Source organism: Mastigoproctus giganteus, chromosome 4 (genome assembly GCF_048544385.1).
Source record: "Mastigoproctus giganteus isolate SK-2022 chromosome 4, ASM4854438v1, whole genome shotgun sequence".
Lineage (NCBI taxonomy): Eukaryota > Metazoa > Arthropoda > Arachnida > Uropygi > Thelyphonidae > Mastigoproctus > Mastigoproctus giganteus.
Genome location: NC_143578.1, coordinates 232,295,472 through 232,318,876, shown reverse-complemented (window position 1 = coordinate 232,318,876; position 23,405 = coordinate 232,295,472). Strand labels below are relative to the sequence as shown.

Genomic DNA, 23,405 nt, shown 5'->3' with positions numbered 1-23,405 from the left:
CTCTGATGGTAGTTACCTCCTTGAGTAAATCCCACTTCAACACACTGTGATCACTGCCACCTAGTGGTTCATTTATCTGCAGATTCTTAATGCATGAAGAATCACTACTCATAATCAGATCAAGAGTATTGCTCCCTCTTGTTGCCTCACGAACATGCTGATGTAGAAAACAATCATCCAATAAATCCACAAAAGCCTTGCTAGTGTGCGAGTGACCAACCCACAAATTCCAGTCAATATCTGGGAAATTAAAATCCCCCATTATAAGACTCTCTGATTTACTGGCCCACTCTATTTCCCTGTACAATATCTTATTATACTCATCAGAGTCATTAGGCCTATAGCACACTCCTACTCTCAATTTTGATTTCCCTATGCTTATGTCACACCAAACTGACTCGACACTGCCCTGTCCATCGATGTCGACTGGCTTCACTTCCTTGGACTTTATGTGTTTCTTAATTAATAGCATAACCCCTCTTCCCCTCCTGTCCTGTCTATCCTTCCTATACACATTGTATTCCCCAAATTCCAGTTCCGCATTACTTATATCTGTGTGACACCACGTCTCTGATATCCCAACAATATCTGCCTTTGATGTTTTGAGCAATACCTCAAATTCATCTAATTTATTTACCAAACTCCTAGCATTGGTGTACATGCAGATATACATGCACCTGTTTCTATTCTTAGCTACCCTAACACAACCCATGTGTTTACTTGTACCGCAATGACTACCAGCAGTCTCTGAAATATCCTGCATCTTGTTTTTCAGGCTTCTGCTCATTTCAATAGAAGCAGTGCAAGAATCACTTCCACCTCTGCCAGTGGCTACTGTTAATCTATTAGTCCTTGTATCCCCCCCAACTAGCAGTTTTCCGACCCACCTAACACTGCCTCGACAGCATCAGCAAAAATTCTTGCACCTTTCTATTTAAGTGTATCCCATCCCTGTAGAAGCAATCTCTCCTGTTAACAAGTACAGTCCAGGCTGAAAAAAATTCTACCCCTTGAGCCTTGCACAATCCCTCCAGGGCCGAATTGATCGACAAGGCTCTCATCATATACTCCCTCCTATCGTGTCTGGGCAGAATTGCAGACACTTTCAAGTTCAACCCTAATTCACGGCTTTTTTTCATCTTTTCTTTTCTTTATCCGAAAGACAATACTCTGATCACAAAATAAAATGTTCACGTTCATTGATATTCCGAAAACATATAACAGGTGATAAAATTAAAAGGGAATGGCTAATGCATTCTCCCTCAACAGAAAATGTATATTGCTTTGCTTGCGTTCTCTTTGATGGTATACAGGGAACAAAAATCCAGTTTTCTGATGGTGGATTTTTAGACTGTAAACATGCCTCTACACGGATTACAGAACATGAGAACAGTTCTGGACATCGGACCTCTATGATGACATGGATTTCTATACGAAAAACACTTGGATGAATTGATTCAATATAAACATTATAGTTGAAACTGCAAAGAGTAGTTTCAACTATAACGTTTCTCTCATCTCGTTGATTAGCATTTTGTGGTGATACAGAAGCATGTAATTCTCAACAGAATGCAACTACCTTGGAATACTTGAATTACTTGCTGAGTATGATCCTTTTCTTAGTTTTCATATAGCAAAATATGGTGATCAATGACGAGGAAAAGCTTCACATCTATCTTCAACAATATGTGAGGAAGTCATAGAGATTATGGGAAATAAAGTACAGGCATACCTCGGTTAACGTTACCTCTGATAACGAAGCTTCGATATAACGAAGTCGGCAATTTCAAGCCCCATTTAACATAAAAAAAAATATTCCAGTTTAATCACCTGAAATCTAAACAAGACGAAAGCGGTTTGTCCTGGAAACGGCTACCAACAAAACGATTCATTTCTATTGAAGAAAAATCGGCTGCTGGGTTCAAAGTAGCCAAAGACCGTTTAACGTTACTCTTTGGATCAAATGCCTCTGGCGATTATAAATTAAAATTGTTATTAGTTTACCATTCAGAAAATCCGAGGGCGTTAAAAGGTAACATAAAAATGAATTTACCTGTAATATGGAAAGCAAATAGAAAAGCGTGAGTTACCAAGGAGTTATTTACTGATCGGTTTGTTAACCACTTTTGTCCTGAAGTAAAACGGTATTGTCAAAAAAAAACAAATTTGAAGAAAAAGCTCTTTTGTTGTTAGACAATGCTCCAGGACATCCTACTGATCTTAACACGTTGGACACATGCATTCCTGTCAAAGTTGTGTTTCTTCCAGCAAACACGACTTCCCTGATTCAACCATTGGATCAGGGAGTAATAGCATCATTTAAAGCTTATTATCTGCGTCGAACATTAAGCAGTTTAACTGAACTAGAGGATAAAGAGGAAATGACAGTTAAAACTTTTTGGAAAAACTACACCATTAAAAACGCAATTGAAAACATTGATAGTTCTTGGAAAGAAGTCACTAAGAAATGCTTAAATGGAGTTTGGCGCAAAATATGGCCAGAAGTTGTACTAGAAGAAGAAAATAACATCCAAGAAATTAGAAATGAAGTTATCCAGATGGCTCAATCAATAGGTTTCGAAAATGTCGATGAAGAGGATGTTAGAAATTTATTGAATGCAGAAGATGGTTTTTCAGTGGAAGATTTAGAAAACATTGTTAGCAACGAAGACAAAGATAATGAAGACGAAGTTAAAGAAGTTCCTTCCAAAAAAGTGTTAACAACCAAAGATTTAAAAAGGTGCTTAAATGATATTGAAAACGTTTTAAATTTTTTTTAGTGAAAATGATCCTGATTTAGGAAGAAGTGTTATTGTTAAGCGATCAGTGTTAAATGCAATAACTCCGTATAGGCAATTGTTAAATGAAAGAGAAAAAGAGCATAAACAATCAACTTTAGACTCATATTTTAAAATGTGATTTCACTTTGTATGTAAGTTGACTGTTTATTTAATAAAACTTTTCTTTGTTCGAAAAAAAGCTTTTCATTTTCTTTACGTAGGAACATATCCCTATTCTGGCCATAGTATTTTTACCTCTGAAAACGAAGTTTCGCTTAACGAAGTAATTTCGTGGAACGCATCCTATTCGTTATTCGAGGTATGCCTGTATTGAAAACCATTGTAGAAGAAATCAAGGAAGCCAAATACTTTTCTTGAAGTGTTGATTCAACACACATGATAAGCTAACTGTAGTTCTTTGCTATGTTGGAATTTCACATAATAAGGTTAAGCAACAGAATTTTAAGGTGAAACGTTTTCTCACTTTCAATTCCATTGCAAATCACACTGGAGAAGCTTTTGCCAACATAGTCTTGAAATTCTTTGAACAAATTGGAAATTTATGTAGCTAATCTAAGAGGACAGACTTATGACAATGCATCAAACATGTCAGGATGCTACAAAGGGCTTCAAGCACATATTATGAATATCAATCATCTTGCACATTACAATCCATGTAGTGACACTCCCTTAAATTGGTAGGTGCATGTGCTGTGGAAAGCTGCATTGGAGCAGTTTTATTCTTTGGTCTTATACAAAAACTTTCATCTGGACAAGTTCATCTGGTTCAACTCAATGTTGATCAGTAATGCTTAAGTGCCTTAAAGCTGAAAGTGGAAGTGAACCTACATTGGTAGTTAAAAGAGCATCAGATACTAGATGGTCTGCAAGGGTCGATGCCATAAAAGTCTTGTCTAAAGGCTACAGCTGTTTTCAAGAAGCTTTGAAGTTAATCTCATGGAAACCAGAAGGCTGACACACATTATGAAGCAAATACTATACTCAAGCAGCTATCAAAGTTGGAAACAGTTCTCTTGGCAGACTTCTGGACTATCATACTAGAGAGGTTCAATCAAGTCAGCAAATCACTTCAAGTTGAAACACTGGAGCTTCAATCAGCTATTAAACTTCTTAAATCTCTACTGGATATTTTGATGTAGCAGCAGGATCAGTTTGAAGTGTCTGAAAATAAAGCAAAAGACAGAGTAGAAAATACGGAATACTGTGATGAACAAAAACGAGAGCATTGGAAAAGAAAACAAATCAATGATGGTAATGCTGAAGATGTTGCTTTATGAGGAAGACAGAAGTTTGTGGTTGAGACATATCTACCCAACATGAACAAGTTACGCTCAGCTCTTTCCCATCACATTGACGCATATAAAAATGTTCATTCATTATTTGGTTTTCTGGTCGAATTTCCAGCAATGAATGATGAAGTTATTTCAACAGCAGCAATCAAGTTTCAGAAGATTTACTCAGATGACATCGAGTCTGGATTTGTGCCAAAAATTCTTCACCTCAAGAACTTTGTTGGGCAATTTGATGAATTCAGGCACAAACATGAAACACTACAAGCTTCTGATATCTACACCCTTGTAGTAAACAATGGATTAACTTTTTCATTCCATAAGTTGAAATAGCACTATCGATTTACTTGTGTTTAATGATAACTAATGCGACTGGAGAGAAGAGTTTCTCCAAGATGAAACATCTAAAGAATGTACACAGATCGACAATGGCACAAGAACGACTAAACAGACTTGCTCTCATGGCAATTGAAAACAATGTTCTCAAGAACTTATGCAAAGAAAATGTTTGAATTTTAATTGTTGTTAGCATTGTAAAAATAAATTTAATTTTTTTTTTCCTTTGGAAAATATTACTTGGGGCCTCACAGTACCTGTAGCGCAAGGGCCTACAAAATCTTAATCCGGCGCTGTCCATAGCACAGAAACAACTTCTGGAGATTTGAAAATTTCCAGTTTTTTGAAGATTATGCACATATCCTATGTATTCATTAGGAGTAATCCATTATTTTTTATTAGATAATATTCTAGCTCTGATAATTTAAACAGAATAATAATTTTGCAAAGTTAATCCAAATATTAACTAGTACTGATGCATTAGTCCAATGGGTAACACACTTGCCTAAGAAAAAGGTTGTGGGTTCAAATGCTGCCTCTAGTACAGGTGTTGCAATTGTCCAATATTTTTTAATATAAGGTGAAAATAGTGTGATTTGATTTCAGCAATAAAATCACCTTAAAAACTAAATACATACTATACTGCACAAAACATATCACCAATTTTTTTTTTACAATTTTAAAAAATTATATTATTTTTAAAATTGTAAATTGAAATTAATACTGAATGTCTTGCAAAACAACTCTATACATTGCATAAGTCTAAGAAATATGTTAAATAGAGAAATTAGTGTTTTAAAAGTATTAATTTATTAATAAATTTAAAACATAATGCAAAAATTTGGTACCTGCAGTGTTTTTCTCCCCTCTATCCTTGTATGGTCAATTACCCTCAGAAAAACATACAGAAAGTTCCAAAGTTTTAAACCCCTGTAAAATTCTCATAGTATTTAAAATCAATTACTGACTTTATTGACATGTCCATAGTTCTTTTAATTAATTTATTATTTTTTTTTATGAATTGTCCATAAATTTACAAGGATGGCAACCCTAATAGCTACAAACATAATTTTTCTGCACTAATTATATGTTTGTTGTGGATATATAAAATCGTTTAACAATCCTGGATAATGGTATCACTGATGATAAAAGGTCCAAGCACTCACTCCCTCAGATGCTATTCCTCACTAAAGAGCAATTTCAAATTAGAAAATAAAATCTCCTGGAAATAGTATTTTTTTCTATTATCAAATTAACAATTTTGAGAAAACTGTTATTGTTGTTCTCACTCATTACATAAAATTCAAATTTCATATACCATTCAACAAGAATTTGCAAATTTCATATGCCATTCAACAACTTTTTCATTTTTTTTTTATGTAAACCCCAAACACGAGAGGTATTAGAACCTATAGTACTTGGTACCATGCTTGGAGTTTTTTTTTTTTTTTTTGTTAGTTGCATCGGCTTCTGTGGCCATAATGCACCTCCCAAAGTTTTTGCATTTTACTCTGATCCAAGCCCAAGGCGGGATTCAAACCCACGACCTTTGGGTTTCCAGGCAGGCACTTTACCCACCTGGCTAGCCCGGTCAGCATGCTTGGGTTGGAGGTTGAGAAAACGGAAGAAGATATGTGTTGACATTGGACTTGAACTTCTGTAGACTGTAACTTTCAGGAAATACGTATGAAGGAAGGTTGTTCCAGAAAACGGCAGTTGAATGAATAAACGAGGAAGATGAAAAATTGGTTCTGTGAGTTTGAAGTTGCTTTGGGCGATGTTCTGCTTGTATACCTTGGGTCCTGTCGGGGATCAAGATTGTGCTGCTCAACCCAATAATGCTCTGTGACTGTGGAGTGTTTTTTTCAAAATTAGCGGTTTACGGAGCCACCTCATGCTCAGAAACCCAGTTTTTCAATCTTCTACCAGACTTACCTACATAACATTCCCCCCACAATCTGGACACGTAATATGGTATATGGACCCACTCTGTAGGAAAGGCGGAACAGGTGTTTTCATCTTAGAAATAATAGACTAATTTCATCCCTGGAAGTTGCAGACATTGTATATGATGGAGATGCAAAATCCTAACAAGGCATTCCGATACGCCTGGATAATAGGGGATATAGGTGGTAGAGATAAATTCATTGACGTGAGGAGGGTTAGATTGCATAACAAATTTGTGAGCTTGAAGCTCACATCTATCTAGAACACGAGTGGATAGCTGCAATTTGAAAACTCTTCCCTAATTTTAGAAATCTTCAATTTCCTGTCACCAGTCGAACTAGAGTGCATCCAAGCATGGGAAAATAAAAAAGAAAGTTAATAAACGCGAATCCACACGTTGGACTAACACATCCAAAAAAGGAAGAGTATTGTCAACCTCTAGTTCAATCATAAACTGAATGATGGGCGACAGGGAATTGAGATATTGCAGCAGTTGAGATTCCGATCCCCAGGGGACAATTGCAAAGATATTGTCAACATGACGACACCAGAGAGTGATAGGAATAGGTAAGTTCAAGAAAATCTTACTCTCAAGTTCCTCCATGGCGATATTGGCCACCACAGGACTAACAGGGGCACCCTTGGCTGTGCCCTGTATTTGGCGAAACAGAGAGTCATTGAACATAATCATGCCCTCTCATTAAACACAGATTGAGAGTACAAATAACATCTGTAGAGAGTGAGGTTCTGTCTCCCAATGTGGTATCCCTGCTCAAAAGTGTTAAAATATAATATAATAAAAGCGTTAAAATACATAGAAGCTTTCGAGGCAAAGTGCCTCTTTATCAGCTAGTCGGTGAATGTACTTCAGATATATTGATGGCTACATTAGCTTACATACAGAATTACGTACATGTAATTCTGTTCTACCCACAAGAGACTTGTGATACATGATCATGCCCAGCTGACTTTTGCTAATGTAACCATCAATATATCTGAAGTACACCATTCACCGACTAGCTGATGAAGAGGCACTTTGCCTCGAAAGCTTCTATGTATTTTAATGCTTTTGTTATATTATATTTTAACTCTTATCTTATTTTATCTCTGTTTTATCTCATGTATATATCATTTGTTTATTTTAATAAATTTATTTTAACCAGTTAGTCAGTCGTCGCAAGAAACTCGGATAATATGCAATCCGACGCACTAGGCCTGTTTCCTGATAACAAGTATAAATGATAGAAAATGTGGATAATTAGAATGATTTATTTGCTCTCATATCAAAGTGGTGGTGATGTAATAGCTATCACCACTTTTTGCTAATAAGCTTAAAGTAGTAAAAAACCATGTTTATCTCCAGTGTAGAGTTCTGGAATCCTTCAACTCTTCTGGCATGCAATATGAGTCATTTGATGAGCGTTATGGTGAGATCCAGTATTCCTTACATTCCAAAGGTACAGCTTTAAAACAGTTTTTGCAGACTGGCTACTAAACAGTCCACTAGACTGACCTGTTGGTATATCTCTAGGAGGCATCCAGATTATTATACCCAGTCTATTAGTATCAGACCAATCTTGTTGCCATTTCTCTGCCAGCTAGTGGATGGATGCAGTCTGAATAGTGTGCACGTAGGAGGTTCTGTCAAGGCTGTGTTCTGTGAAAGAGCTGTGTGTATACCATTTTCAAAAATATCATTGGTTCATGTCTACCCCCATTACCTTATCTACTGAATGCATCATTAGTAGTCAAACTAATAGAGCAGTTATCTAAAAAAAAAAAATCTAAATCTCCCAGAAATTTCCTCGTTGATATATAGTTCCATTTCCAATCTCTATGATGTCCATTTGCACCCACAATCCTTCCCGTCCCCCACTTAGCTTGTTTGACAGAATCTCAATTGTCAGTTACCCTAATTATATGCTCTGTGATTCCTTTCACTTCAAAGATGGTACTTATGTATATGTCTACACTGATATTCCTTGTCAGAGACTTCCTAACCTGAAATTTCCTCTTTTTGATTTCCGTTAGCTTAATAATAAACCAGCATGGCAAAATGTCAAAAGATAGAAAGTTGCATCCAACCAGTGTTTAAGTACCTTATAAAATATGCCATCAAACATTATTCCCCATTTTAATCCAAAGAAATCTAGAGGGATTTGTAGGTATCCTCAAAATAAGTAAAGCATATCCAATTCAGAGATGTACTAGTAGTAACAGCAAATGCAAAACAGTTGGGAAAACTTATGGTGACAACTAGCTTCAGAGGTATATCAGATACATTTAAAATAATGTGGGGATATCACCCCACACTATTTTAAACTTATCTAGAGGAGTAGTCTCCACTGGGATCTCCTGAAGGATCCAGAAGATGAAAAAAAAAAAAAAGAATTAGAAACACAAGGAGTAGCAGGTGTAAGAAGAATATATCTCAAGAGATGGAAACATCGTACAAATTAGAATATTGGATTTTACCATTAATAAACCTAAAAATCCCCCAAAACAGTGAAAGCAGGACATTCACAAGCAACGTACTATACTTTTGGACAAGTTTTTATTGGCTGTATTTTTATCACATGGTTTTGAGTAAGCTAGATGTTCTCCTTTACATTGAGACATTATGGTAATAGAGCAAGCCATACACAAGCAGGTTTTCCCTATTAAGCCTATATAAAGAAAGTGAAAAATCAAAAATTATCTATAGAGTGCAGGTATATGACTTGTCAAGAGATGTATTATATGCCTCTCTTGACAAGTCATGCGGCCTGCGGCTATAAATTGCCCACACACAGTTTGTATATAGAAGCCAATGAACTACATTCCATTAGAAGATAGCAACTTGCACTCTATTATGCATATACACTGATGAGCCAAACCATCATGACCACCTACCTAATATGATGTTGGTTTGCCATGTGCAGCCAAAAGAGCTCGTACCTGGTGAGGCATGGACGCTATAAGATTTCTAAATGTGTCTTGTGGTATCTGGTACCAACACGTAACTAGCAGATCCTTTAACTACCGTAAGGTCAGTGGTTGAGACGCCGCAGATCGGAGTTGCTGTTCCAACACAGACCATAGATGCTTGATGGGATTGATGTCTAGGGATTTTGGAGGCCAGGGCCTGGAAGTCTTCCTCATGTTCTGCGAACCGGTCTCGAACAATCCAGGTGGTGTGGCATGGCACGGCACATTATCCTGCTGAAAGATGGAACCTCCTGAGGAGAGACCATTGCCATGAAGGATGTACCTGGTAGGTGGTAGATGTCAGAGTGCCTGGCACATGGATGACTGGACCCAAGGACTGTTTCATCTTACATAAGATGAAACAGAGATAAAATAGATAAATCATTTATTTATTTTAATAAATTTATTTTAACCAGTCAGTTAAAATTAGTTGGTCGTTGCAAGAAACTTGGATGATTTATACTTGTCTTTAAATACTGTTTATTAAAGCCTAAACTGAAATAACCAAGATATCTATAGTCCGGTTTATTAGACTAGTTCAAATTCAAATGCCTAGGTTTCCCACTGATGAAATGCCAATTACAACTGAAATGACTGTCTGCAAAGTGATATAAATCCCCCTTAGTAATTCAGTGCACTGGCATTATTGGTAATTAATCTTTGGTCAACCATACGTGGAAGGTCTCTCAGCTATCCTATCAAAAATTTGGACTTTTGAAAAATCTTAGGAAGAATATCCATAAAAATCCTTAGGGATTCAAAATAAGACAGACATAATATATACATATATATATATATATATATACACACACACACACACACGCAAACACAATAAAATAATGCAAGTTCTGTGTGATGTATTACATATTCATCCTTACAATATCTCTTCTATCCTCCTCCGAGTCAATGTGGCTTTTCTGCACTGTTATACAATTGTATCTGTTCACTTTTTTATTAAGGTGGAATACTGCTCCACCAGAAACTTGAATTCCTTTGAGAAGCCGCTGTCAGTCTCAATATTATCAAGAGCAGAAGTTTTCCATTTTAGTGTATCAATGCAAATATTCTGTACCACCCAGTAGTTATATAGGCTTAAATACATAAGTGCTAAAAAATATGATGAAGTGTGGTGCATGTACACTGACGTTGCTACTGACCTACTAAGAATATTCAAAGAAATTTTTAATTCAATAAAACATTTTTGATTCATGAATTATAAGTAGAATGCTTTCTCATGAGATTAAATTCCATCAGAATTAAAAAAAAAAAAAAAAACCTTTATTCCCTTGTGTTTTCATGTGCAAAATCAATCATATAAATTAATTATTAAATAATTAATCATATGCCAAATACTTTATAATTCCGACCAAGATAATGAAAGTTAAACACATACCAAGTTGGTGGTAATTATTTAAGCCAAATCCATAAATTGCTCCAGAATCTTTTGCTCTTGCAAATGTGGTATACGATCCAGTCCAAACACAGTCAAACAGGACAGCGTGTCCTTGGATTTTCCGAATTTCTACAGGAGCAGGGTTCAGCACAAAACCTAAAAGAATGATAGTTTTGTAAGTCATCATACAGAATACTGGATATATAAATAAACTCTTTCTGAATTAATGAAATGAAAATGGATTTAACACAATACTAAATAAAATTACAATACATAAAATCATAACATACAAATATTTCAAAGTGCATGTAACACTGTTCATCTTCAGTTTAATAATGTCTTGTCATGATTTTAAATGAAAAAAAAATAATAAAATAGGAATAAGAGTGAAAGGATAACAAGAGATAATTTACAATACATAACTGTTTCTGTTAACCCACCAATAGTCACAAGGGGGGGGGTAATTTCACCCATCCCTCTAAAAATACAATACAAAAAAGTATACAACGTTTGTTATTTGGTTTTTAGCAGCATTAGCAACTAAGGCCATATTGCTCCAGGAATATGCGGTGGTCATTCCCTGACCTTTCTGCATCCTCCATATTTGGTGGTGACGGGCTTGAACCCTGGTCTAATCAAGAAGCATGTGCTACGCACTGCTACTCCTTCCCACCTGGCTATGGAGGCACCCAGTATACAATGTATACACAGAGGTGATACAGCATAGGAAAAGGTGTGGAGTTCTACTCTTGGTTAAAAAGCACTTAGAATCTAAGACAGTGCACAGATGTGGGTGGCCAATGAAATGTTGAGCCAGTTCTGAGTGACATAAACACCGAGAAAACAAATATGAGAAGAGTGTGTTATAGACCAATTAATTGCGATGAATATAATGAACAACTAGATAGTCAAATAAAATGGGCTGGTAAATCAGAATGTCTCACATAATGGGGGATTTTCACTTTCTACATACTAGAATTTGTTGGTTGATCACCTACACAATAGCAAGGCTATTTTGGATTTATCAGATGACTAATTTCTACACCAGAATACTAGAGGAAGGCAATTTATCAGCATGGACTCCTCATGCATTAAGAATATATTAATATGGGTTCTACTTAAAGTAAGTATTGTCAACTGTGGGGGAATTGTAAGACTTGCTTAAGTCTTTTTTTGCTGCTTTTTCTTTTAATAATTTTTGATTATTAAAAGAAAAAGCAGTAGCAAAAGATGTAAGCATGCCTTTAGTCATAATTATAAGAATCATCCTTAGATTCAAGGGGAGATCCCTATGGATTGGAGATGTCCAAATGTCTCCGTAATTCACAGAGGGACAGCATAGGATGAAATGAGCAAATATAGGCCTGTACGCTGATTTCTCTTTCAGGAAAAATGATGAGTCACTGGTTAAAGAAGTAAAGCTGGACCACTGAGACAGGAATGCAGTTATGTGGCAATAACAGCATGGATTGTTAAGGGGTGACCATGTCAACCAATCTGATATGATGCAGTAGCAAACTGGATGCAAAAAAATAATTTTTACATCATTTTTGATAGTGCCCCAATGAAAGACTGCTGTACATATTTGAGTAATGTGGAATTATGGGCAAGTTACTGCTATAGACAAAGAGATGGTTGAGTGGGAGAAGGCAGAGATCGGTTATCAATGGACACTGCCCTTCTTGGACTAATGTTATTAGTAGGGAGCCACAGAGTTTGGTGCTGGGCCCATTATTTTCTGGATTTATTAATAACATTGATGAAGGTATATCAGACTTAATGTTTAAGTTTGCAGATGATGCAAAGGTGATTAATGACAATAATCTAGAAAAATTAAAAAGATGGGTTCAGCAGGGCAACTTAAGTTTAACATTTACAAATACTGCATATGGATAGTGGTAAATCCCAGAATAAGATACCAGTTTTTTAGTATGACATTCAAGGTAGTAGAGAAGAAAAAAAAAAAGACCTGAGGATATATTTGCACACTCAAACATGAAGTTCTCTGGGCAGTGCAGACTTGTTGTTATGACAGCTCATAGAGTCGATAATATACAGGAACTTTGCCAGCAGCAACAAGAAAGTAATCACTCCACTACATAAAGCAATGGTAAGGCCACATCTTGAATATTGCATACAGGTCTGGAAACTCAATTTTAGGAAGGATGTGAATCTGTTTGCATGTGTGCAGAGAAGAGCAGTGAGATTAGTGAGGGGAACAAAAGGGAGCTCTGCAAATTACAGCATCTCAAGCCTACTGCCAGGAAATCTGATTGAGGTGTTTAAGGCTTTGAATGGATTAAGTAAACTAAATGTTAACAGAATCCTTACTTTTGCTCAGAACAACACACCAAAGGGGGGCATAAATTTAAACTGAGAGAGTATGATTGCAGGATAGACATGTGGAAATTTCTTTTCGGCAAAGTAGTTGAATGTCGGAACAAACTTCCATCTCCTACTGTAGATGCAGGTAGTATGAATAAACTTAAGGAATAATTTAGACAAATTTTTAGAGAGGATATAGTGGAAAGGGATTTTTTTTTGGCAATACTAATACTATAAATAGCCTGGCCAAAAAAAAAAAAAAAAAACACAATTCAGCTGTAATCCTAACCACCTTTTTCAGAAATATTCTGAAAATTGTACCAACAGTATCAAAATGTATTTAAACTGGTGGTGGGTCACTGACAGGTGACCCACCCCAAGTTTCAACTTTCTAACTAGTTCCATAAACATCTACCGTCTTACCCTAGTTGTTTTAGAAACATTTAATACTGTTTTCACAGGGTTCTGAAGAGGAGGAAAATGAAAACTGATGTTCTCTCTGAATGACCACTACACTGCAGGGAGCAAGACAAGTACAGTAAACCCTCACTAATCCAGATGTCAGATAATCTGAATCGAAATATGAAAAATTCTGTTCACAGTTGAGTACTTTGAAAGACACGGGATTTAGGAAGGCAGATGAGTCACTCTAACTGCACAGAGACAGATGGACCATATGTTATATTGTCTTGCGTGTTGTTCAGTATCATTGTTGACTCTGAGTCCCGAGGGATGTTATTGCTTATATCGTTTCATTTGCATACTTCTTTATACATATATATGTACATAAGTTAATATATTTTATATAATTATGGGTTCTAAAGAAGTGAAAAATGGAATAAAAAGAAAACGTGTTACTTTAACTATCATTAACAAGCCCAAAGTGATAAAACTTGAAAATGGTGTTCTTGTAAAATAAATTGCGGAAGAATTTGGTATTAGCCAATGGACTGTGTTAGATATTAAAAAACAAAAAGAACCTATAGACATTTTCTTTAAAATTCAATGTGGGAAGTGATAAAAGCAGTGTATCAAATAGACAGACATTAAGGAATCTGCAGATAAAGGAACCACTGGGTGGCAGTGATCACAATGTGCTGAAGTGGGATTTACTCAAGGAGGTAACTACCATCAGAGGTAAAGGGAAGGGTTTTTGCTTTCGTAAAGGCGACTATGATGGTCTGAGACAGTATTTAAATTCTATACAGTGGGACCAACTGATGATGTTACCAACAGCAAATTCAAAATGGGAAGCATTCAAGGAACTAATCTTGGAAGCTACCAGGCTTTACATACCAACCAAGAAATATTGTTCAAGGTTCAGGCCTAAATGGTTGTCAGATGAACTAATGAGACATATGGCAGAGAAGAAAAATGCATGGGATACATACAAATTAATGGGTGACATGGAAGCCTATGATAGCTATAAGTTGGTCTGTAACCAAGTCACAAAGGAGATTAGGCAGGCAAAGGCAGATTATGAGAAATCCTTGGCAAAGGATGCAAAGAAAAACAGAAAAGAGTTCTTTACCTATTTAAACTCAAGAAGGAAAGGGATGAATCAGATTGGTCCACTGGATATTGATGGTTCAACAGTTGAGGATCCAGCTCAGGTGGCTAACAATCTAAACGAGTATTTTGCATCTACATTCACACATGAGGAGTTATTCAGGAAGGGGAATGTCGTAGGTGAAGTAAACATTGGCAGTGAGCTAGATTATTTTCTAATAACTGAGAGGAAAGTGGAGGAGAAATTGTTGAGGATAAACATGAAAAAGGCACCCGGGGTGGATGGGATCTATCCAGTTATATTAAAGGAGGCAGCAAAGGAAGTAAGCAAACCCCTAGCCATAATTATGAGAGCTTCTTTGGACTCAGGGGAGGTACCCATGGACTGGAGATGTGCAAATGTAACCCCAATTCACAAAGGAGGATCAAAGGCTGACACAAGTAATTATAGACCTGTTAGTTTAACTTCAGTTCCAGGAAAATTAATGGAGGCACTGGTTAAAGAAGCACTGCAGGATCATCTGGACAAGAATTCAGTTATAGCTCAGACACAGCATGGTTTTGTTAAGGGCAGGTCTTGTCTGACCAATTTGATTGGATACTATGATGTAGTCACAAAAGAACTGGATGCAGGGAATAACTTTGATATTATATATTTGGATCTTAGAAAGGCTTTTGATACTGTTGCGCATGGAAGACTGCTGCACAAATTGGAGAAGTGTGGCATTGGAGGCAAATTGCTGCAATGGATAAAGGGATGGTTGAGTGGCAGAAGACAGAGTGGTAATCAATGGACACTGCTCAACGTGGACTAATGTTATTAGTGGAGTTCCTCAGGGTTCAGTGTTGGGTCCATTGTTGTTTTCTGTATTTATAAATGATACTGATGATGGTGTATCAGGCTTAATGTCCAAGTTTGCAGACGATACCAAGGTTGGCAGGGTTGTTAAGGACACTACTGATACTATGCTGCTGCAACAGGATCTGGAAAGGTTGAGCAGATGGGCTGAGAGGCGGCAAATGAAGTTTAACATTGACAAATGTAAAGTACTATATATGGGAAACAGTAACCCCAGATCAACGTATCAACTCTGTGGTACTAAGCTGACAGTGGTAGAGAATGAAAAAGGACCTGGGGGTAATTGTGCAGGCAGATATGAAGTTCTCTGAGCAGTGCAGATGAGCTGCAAGAGTAGCTCATGGTGTCTTGTCAATGATATACAGGAATTTTTCTAGCAGGGACAGGGATGTGATTATTCTCTTGTATAAGGCATTGGTCAGGCCACACCTTGAGTACTGTATACAGGTCTGGAGGCCTCATTTCAAGAAGGATGTAGAGCTGCTGGAACGAGTACAGAGAAGAGCAACAAGATTAGTGAATGGAACAAAGGGTTGCTCTTACGAAGAAAGACTTAAGTTTTGCAAATTACAGAGCCTGGAGACTAGGCATCGGCGAGGTGATCTGATAGAGGTGTATAAGGCTTTGAATGGCTTGAGCATGCTCAATGCCGATGGGATTCTTCCTCTTGTTGTTGAAGTTGATAGCCTAAATAAATTTAAGGCTCAGCTGGACAGGTATTTCGAACGAACGGAGGGGTGAAATGGGAGTAGTAGTTGTGTTTTTTTTTTTTTTTTTTGGCTGATGCTGAATAAGCTTGCTTTCTTGCATCATATGCCTCTACTAATGCTAATGCTAAAAATGCAAAAAGAAGTGTTGCTGGAAGAAGCTTAGTTAACTTCTTCATGGATTATCCCAAGATATCCCGTTTTTAGTTTTCAAAGTTATTTGGAACTACACAAAATATCTCGGGATACAATAATACACGAACCAAACAATAATACCTCCAAATTTAAGATTGAAACGTATTTTCTCGGGCATTTATCTGGCTAATTTTGCATTAGCCAGATAAATCCTGAGATTTCTCAGAATATTCTTACATCCGGCAGCAGATAACTGGTTTTCGTTTTACTTATATTTACTTATTGTACAACAATGCCAGAACAGTAGCACATGTTCCTATTTGTTGCCAGTAAACAAAATAAAATTTGCTCTTCTAAATGCTGAATACTGATAAGCGTTAACCAATTAGAAAACTATATCAAAAAATATTCCAGTGCCCTCTTGAACTGCCGCCTGTAAGCGACACTTACCTCACTATCCACTTGCGGCGGCCGTGTGTCAGAATGTAGTTAGTTCATGATTATTGCTTGTGGTGGGAGGTTACTGCTTGTGCATTCCACTTGATTTTTAAATTTATTTATATAATGAGTAGTGAAGAGTGTTTTTCTGTTCCTTTCTTTTAGTTTAAGTGCTAGTTTATTAAAAAAATCTGTATAATTTGCAAACTTTTTGGCATATATGAGATAACTTGGGATAGCCCAAATGGGATAATTACTCCCATGTATTTTCTACCAAAATATTTATAAAAACACAAGAAACTATACAATGAATATTCACATGATGCATACTTTTAATCTGTAAAATAAAAAAAGTCGACCCATTATGGCACATTTTCAGGGAAAAAAAAATGTTCCAAGAAGGGGTTAAGTGGTATTCACAGCAATGATCAAGTGGCATTGGTATTCGATGCCAGTGCCACCTGAAAAATGTATAAAAAGACAATACATTTATCCATCTATCGATGGATAAATATATTGTATTTTTATATTTTTTAAATAAAGGCTATACTATACGGTGATATATTTTTATTTATTTTCATTAACACTACCTATATTTTATTTATTAAATTTTCCATTTATTTGTGTTCTAAGATTCTGTTCTTTTAAAGCTATCTTTTGCTTCACTAATCCAGATTATCATTTAATCCGGATGACCTCTACCCCCAATTAATCCACATTATCAAGTTTACAGTAGTTTCAAATTTTGTTGTGAAGTGTACAAAATTTGAAATAAACATGAAAATGGAAGGAATTAATAGCATCAAATACATATATGATTTTTAAACTTTTTTTAATATTTATATATATAATAAGCAGAAATATATGTGCATGCACATATTTCGTGAAATTTCATGCACTTAAGTCTTCTAAACTGGAAAAATGGAAGAGACTAAGAGACTGACGTTTTTACTTATGTGTAAAATTTTTTTTTTTTGCAATTTTTCAGTAGAATTAATATTTTTATATATATTTTTTTTAAATAAAAGGTGTAAAACAGAGCATGTTTTCAATTTTTTCATTTTTTATTAAAACTTAAAAAGTACACACATTAAGAAAATATGAAATATTGCTACTGTTTAAGCAGAATTCAAAAAACCCAAAACATTTTCCAAAAACTACAAAGTTGAGTACCTATTAGGTAACTTGCCACTATTTTTGCCATATTATGAGTGCCTCCACTGAGAAATTAACATGAACTACTTTTGAAAAAAACTTTTTCAAATCTCACCCCATGTGTCTATCCACTTAACTTTTTGTAGTAAATGTCCATGATATTTCTGCTGCACGCCTTTTCTATAGATACTTCCATGGGCAGTGTGCTTCTGAATTGGGTTCTATAATTCCCGTTATCTCTTTAAAAACAGTCCGAACACGTGCTGCCACCAGCCAAAATCCATTTACTGTCCAACTTCAAACTCACAGAATCAACTTTTCATCTTCCTCATTTATTCATTCAACTGCTGTTTTCTGGAACAACCTTCCTTCATATGTATTTCCTGAAAATGACAGTCTACAGAAGTTCAAGTCTAATGTCAACAAATATCTTCTTTCGTTTTCCCAACCTCCAACTCATGCACAGTACAAAGTACTATAGGTTGTAATACCTCTCGTGTTTGGGGTTTACACAAAGGAAAAAAAAAAATATATATATATATTTAGTGTTCATCAGTTTCCAAAGTTGCCAAATAAAGCGGAGTTCTTGTTTCACTTTCACTAGTGAATGCTGTTTATTTTGTGCTTCTCTTTGATATTTTCAAAGTTGTTCTGTAAATTTCTGTGTAATTTACTTTAAAGTGAAATTTTAAAGTAATCATTATTACAGCTAAATATATACTTCTGTATATATTTGATTATGTTGACCAAAAGCAATTACTTTAATTCAAGAAAAAATATATAATTATTTGCTTTATGATTAGGATATGCTTTCTTTTACAGTGCTTTTAGTTGTACTAACTTCAAAAAAATTTGAATAAAAAGTCTATTCACAGCTGCACTGCAATTTTCTAAGAGTGGTATCCTATACTAAACAAAAGTGACCACTCTGGTTATAAATTAAAAAAAAAAAAAAAAAACTTTGATTAAAATACAGTGGATTCCGGTTATTTAGGACACCGGTTAATCGGGGCAAATCTTAAAAAACAAAACCCAATCAAGAAAATAGCCAGGGTTTACTTCGCTTAATTGGGACAACATGCCGTTTAATCGGGGCAGGAGACCGCAGCACTGGAGATCACCCTACAATTGTTTACGACCATACCATGTAGTTCGGTTGGATTTCTGGAGGTCACAACCATAAAGCAATAAAAAACAATTAGCAGTCGCCTGTTGTTTACTGGGCTTTTCTGTTAGTGCAATCTATCATAAACGGATAGTAAACTCGATCTTACTGAATTTGCGATAATACTGACAGCTGGAATTCTGTGGGTTATTATGGTGAAATGTGTTTACACCATGAAATCTTCAATCATATAAAAAAATTAATTTTCAGAATCTTCTCTTCACTGCTACTTTTAAAGCTTCATAACTTGTTACTCCGTTCTCACTTGCACGTATCGTGTTACTTGCGATTTGTGTTTGCCGTTTTCTTTGTTATTGATTGCTTATCTTTTACTGTTTTAAATTTCAACTCCCACCCACAAATGTCAGTGAACAGAAATGTAAACTAGTTAGTATGTACATATTACAGTACGTATTAATTATTCCGATTATCACGTATATTCTTCCGATTTTCATGTATCATTTAATTTTTTAATTGGTAAGGTAATAAAGGGTAAATTTGTGCTCAACATATCTTTACTTTTATAGCCTATGGATATATGTGGATTCCTCCTATTTTTGCTAATTAGAATCGCTGTTTAATGGAATTAAAATTCAATTCACAAACATGATGACAATGACCGGTGCCTACTACACATCATATAGTGAATGGTACTTTATTATGGTGACTCCATCATAATATGATTTGATTGTACAGTGAACCAATTGTAAAGCGGGGGGGGGGGGGGTCCATTGTATATTTAACTTTTTTTACGTCAAACTTTGGATAATTGGGGCAGCCGCTTAATCGGGCCAAAATGCACTAGTCCCAATGTGTACCAAATAACCGGAATCGACTGTATTTTTATATTGCATAACTGTACTAACAAAAAAAAATTGAATAAAAATTGTCCATTCACAACTGTATCATAATTTTACAAAACTGAGTTTTGTGATAAATGAAAGTGCCCACTCAGGCAAAACTTAAAAAAAAAAAAAAAAGTTTCATGATTAAGATATTTTACTTTTGTAATACAGTATTAGCCACAAAAAAATGTCTCCACTGAAAATATTTCCATTGGAAAGGTTGTGTTCTGATGCCCATGCAAAATTTGTTGAAAATAACATATATGCTACTTACAAATTTGTTACTATGCAGCCTAAATTCTGCAGGATAATTTTTTCAGGGAATAATCTGGTTCTCATGGCCTGCCAGATTCTTAAGAGTGGATTAGACATAAGCTATAGCTTCAAACTACTTTGCCACCGGACTGGGGGTTGCCATTGCAACATTTAATTGATAGTTGTTAGTTCTATCATCATTGGTTCTATGTTCTAAAGAAGAGTTGAATGGTAAAATAAAAAAAATTGCCAAGCATCTCTGCAGTGGTTATGATTCTATACTGAATCTGTTTTAACTTTTCCTCATTTTTCATTTCAGATACTTTGGTTAAGCTGTTTTCGGAGAGCTTCAAAATAACATCAGGTTTGAGGCAAGGAGGCATCCTCTCACCACTACTATTCATAACTGTCATGAATGATGTGCAATGTAGAATGGTGGAACAACTTGGGACAGGACCGGATGAAAGTCATGCAATTCACAGATGACATCTGCATATGGGGAGAGAGCAGGGAACAAGTGCAACGGCAAGTTGATATATGAGCTAGTATGGCCAATGAAATTTGGACTGGTTTTCAGTCAGAAGAGTGAAGTAATGGTTCTAAAGAGGAGTGGCAAGTTTGATGGATACATTACAATGGAAGGGAAATAGCAAAATAATTAACAACCAGTATCTAGGAAGCACCTTTACAAAGACTGGAGTGATAGACGAAGAAATAAGTAGAAGGATACAAAAGGGTGAGAATTTCTATAGGCATACAAGACATCTTATCTGCAACAGGAACATATCACCGAAGTGTAAGAAGGCTATATATTAGGCCTATTACATACCAATTCTGACATATGCATCTGAAACTGGGACTATGAGGAAAAAGAATGAAAGCAGAATTCAGGGGGCACAAATGAGATTTTTGAGGGGCATAGCTGGAAAGACAAGATGCAACAAAATCAGGAATGTGATTAGGGAGGGAATTCAGGTTGAAAAACTCCAGAATAGGATTGAAAGGTCCCATTTGAAATGGTTTGGATATGTCAAGAGGATGAACGAGAGGCATTTGCCAAGAAGAATGTTTGATTTACAATTAAGGGACAAAAGACCAAGGGGAGACCAAGAATGAGATGGCAAGACATGATAAAGACCGATGTCATTAAGAGAGGAGGAAACTGGAGTGAAATCAATGACAGAGAGAAGTACACGGACAGGGCATGGTGGCAAGGCTTCACACGTCGACCCGTGGAATAGTACAATGACAGGTGATGATGTTAAGCTGTATAATAATGTATTATAGTCAAAAGTTGTTCCTATAATATACGAATTTGCAAAGTAATTCCTGTTTCTAAGGTTTCTAACTCTACATGTATTTAAAGATTTTAGACCAATTTCAACATCCCCCCTTCACAAAAGTCCTTTAAAGAATTTTGCTACATCCCATAATGCAGTACATTTTTGCCAATCATTTAAATATTATTCACTATGGAATTAGCAATAGGTCTACTGTGACTTTCCTACAACAATAAGCAGGATTCATGTAACCTGGAATCTGAAGCTAGATTTGCATGCATTATTGTTTGATGTGGCATCCACATTTTATTTCATTACAGTTCACTCCCTTTCAGAAGTGCTGTATTCCTGTTGAGAAATTGCTGGTGAAGTCTTTGAAATTTTGAAAGATATAGTCTGATCAGTTCCTTTTCTTTATCCATAGTACTCACCCCTTTTACATTTCAGAATCCTGACTTTATATCACATATGGATGGCTTAGTCTTGATAATCAGAGTTCCCACAATTTTGGGTGCTAAGCTTGTTTTCTGCTTTGAATTTGCAAGTGCAAAAGACAGTACACAGTATACTTGATTTCTGACAGTGCTTTGGCCCCTCAATTAATCCAAAGTCTAAATATCTGATCTTTCACCTTACCTGCTCAGTGACAAGCTTGTGTTCTGACTGTTCTGGATCAGGAATTATCACTGTCTCCTGTTATGAAATTTCTTGGCATAATATTTGATGCTAAACATGTTTAAAGATCGTTTTTCATTTATGAGGCTGATGGTACTTAAAGCTTATTGGAATTTTAGATCGATGTGTCTAAAGTTAGTGATTGTAAAATTATCTTGAAATATGTGCTGCGGTGTCTTACAGTCCGCAATGTGGTCTTTAGCAGCACCAACAAACCTGAAGGCAGTTCTTGGATTTGTGTTTGGATTTTCACACAGTTTTCCGGAATGATGATACATTCCGGAAAACTGACTTCTTGACTTCTGCTCAAGGATCATTGATAGTCTTGAAAAGAGTCACTATGCTATAGCACTGTTTCTTGACTTATCTAAAGCTTTTGATTGCATAAACCATACTATTCTACTTAACAAACTCAATTACCTTGCTTGAGAGGAAAAATTAACCTTCTCCTTGAAAACTACCTTACCGATCGGCCGTTTGTCATAAGAACAAATCAATCATACTCTGACATCTGTTATTTCTCCAGGGGAGTACCTCAAGGCTCACTTCTTGGACCTATCCTATTTGTTCTTTACATCGATGAATTTCTCTCTCTTCTTCCATTTTCTCACCTAGTAGCATATGCCGATGATATTTCCATCCTAATCACAGATAACCCTAATGAGCTCCAACTCAAAATCTCTGCCTTGCTTTCTATGATGCATAATTGGCTTCAAAAGAATCAGCTTATACTAAATCCAGAAAAATCAAAATATATGGTGTTTAGCATGAAAAACAAACCACTAAATATTGATTTAGACGTAACATACAAAGAAAAACAACTTGAAAGGGTGAATGAAACCAAGTTTCTCGGAATATGGCTAGATGATAAGCTAAGTTGGGCAAAACAAATGATAACCCTACGAAAGAAAAATCGTTACTGTTTGTTTGTTTGTTTGTTATTTGGTTTTTAGGAGCATTAGCAACTAAGGCCATATTGCTCCGGGGATATGCGGTGGTCATTCCCTGACCTTTCCGCATCCTCCGTATTTGGTGGGCACTAGCTCTAAACCCGGTCTAATCAAGAAGGGTGTGCTACGCACTGCTGCTCCTGCCCACCTGGCTACGGAGGCGCCGAAACTTCGTTACTAGCAGGAATACTTGCCAGGGCCTCTGCTTGGGTGTCTCCTTCTCTTCTCAGACAAGCATTTCTTTCTTTAATTCAGCCACATCTCACCTATGGAATCATCTCATGGGGTACCACCAGCCAAGAAAACCTCGCGAGAATCAACTCCAATCTCAATCGATGCGTTCGTTCAATTTTGAGCCTTCCCTGGAACGCATC

General features: G+C 36.1%; 1 protein-coding gene across 2 annotated transcripts in view; it reads right to left on the bottom strand.

The window, feature by feature from the left end:
- LOC150087483 (regulator of chromosome condensation-like) overlaps nt 1–23,405 on the bottom strand; it is a 120,647-nt gene that overhangs the window by 19,191 nt on the left and 78,051 nt on the right. For both annotated transcript variants that reach the window (XM_090372098.1, XM_090372099.1), the window contains one exon: nt 10,734–10,889. In XM_090372098.1, the coding sequence (XP_090228224.1) occupies nt 10,734–10,889 (156 nt within the window). The remainder of the gene's footprint in view (nt 1–10,733; nt 10,890–23,405) is intronic.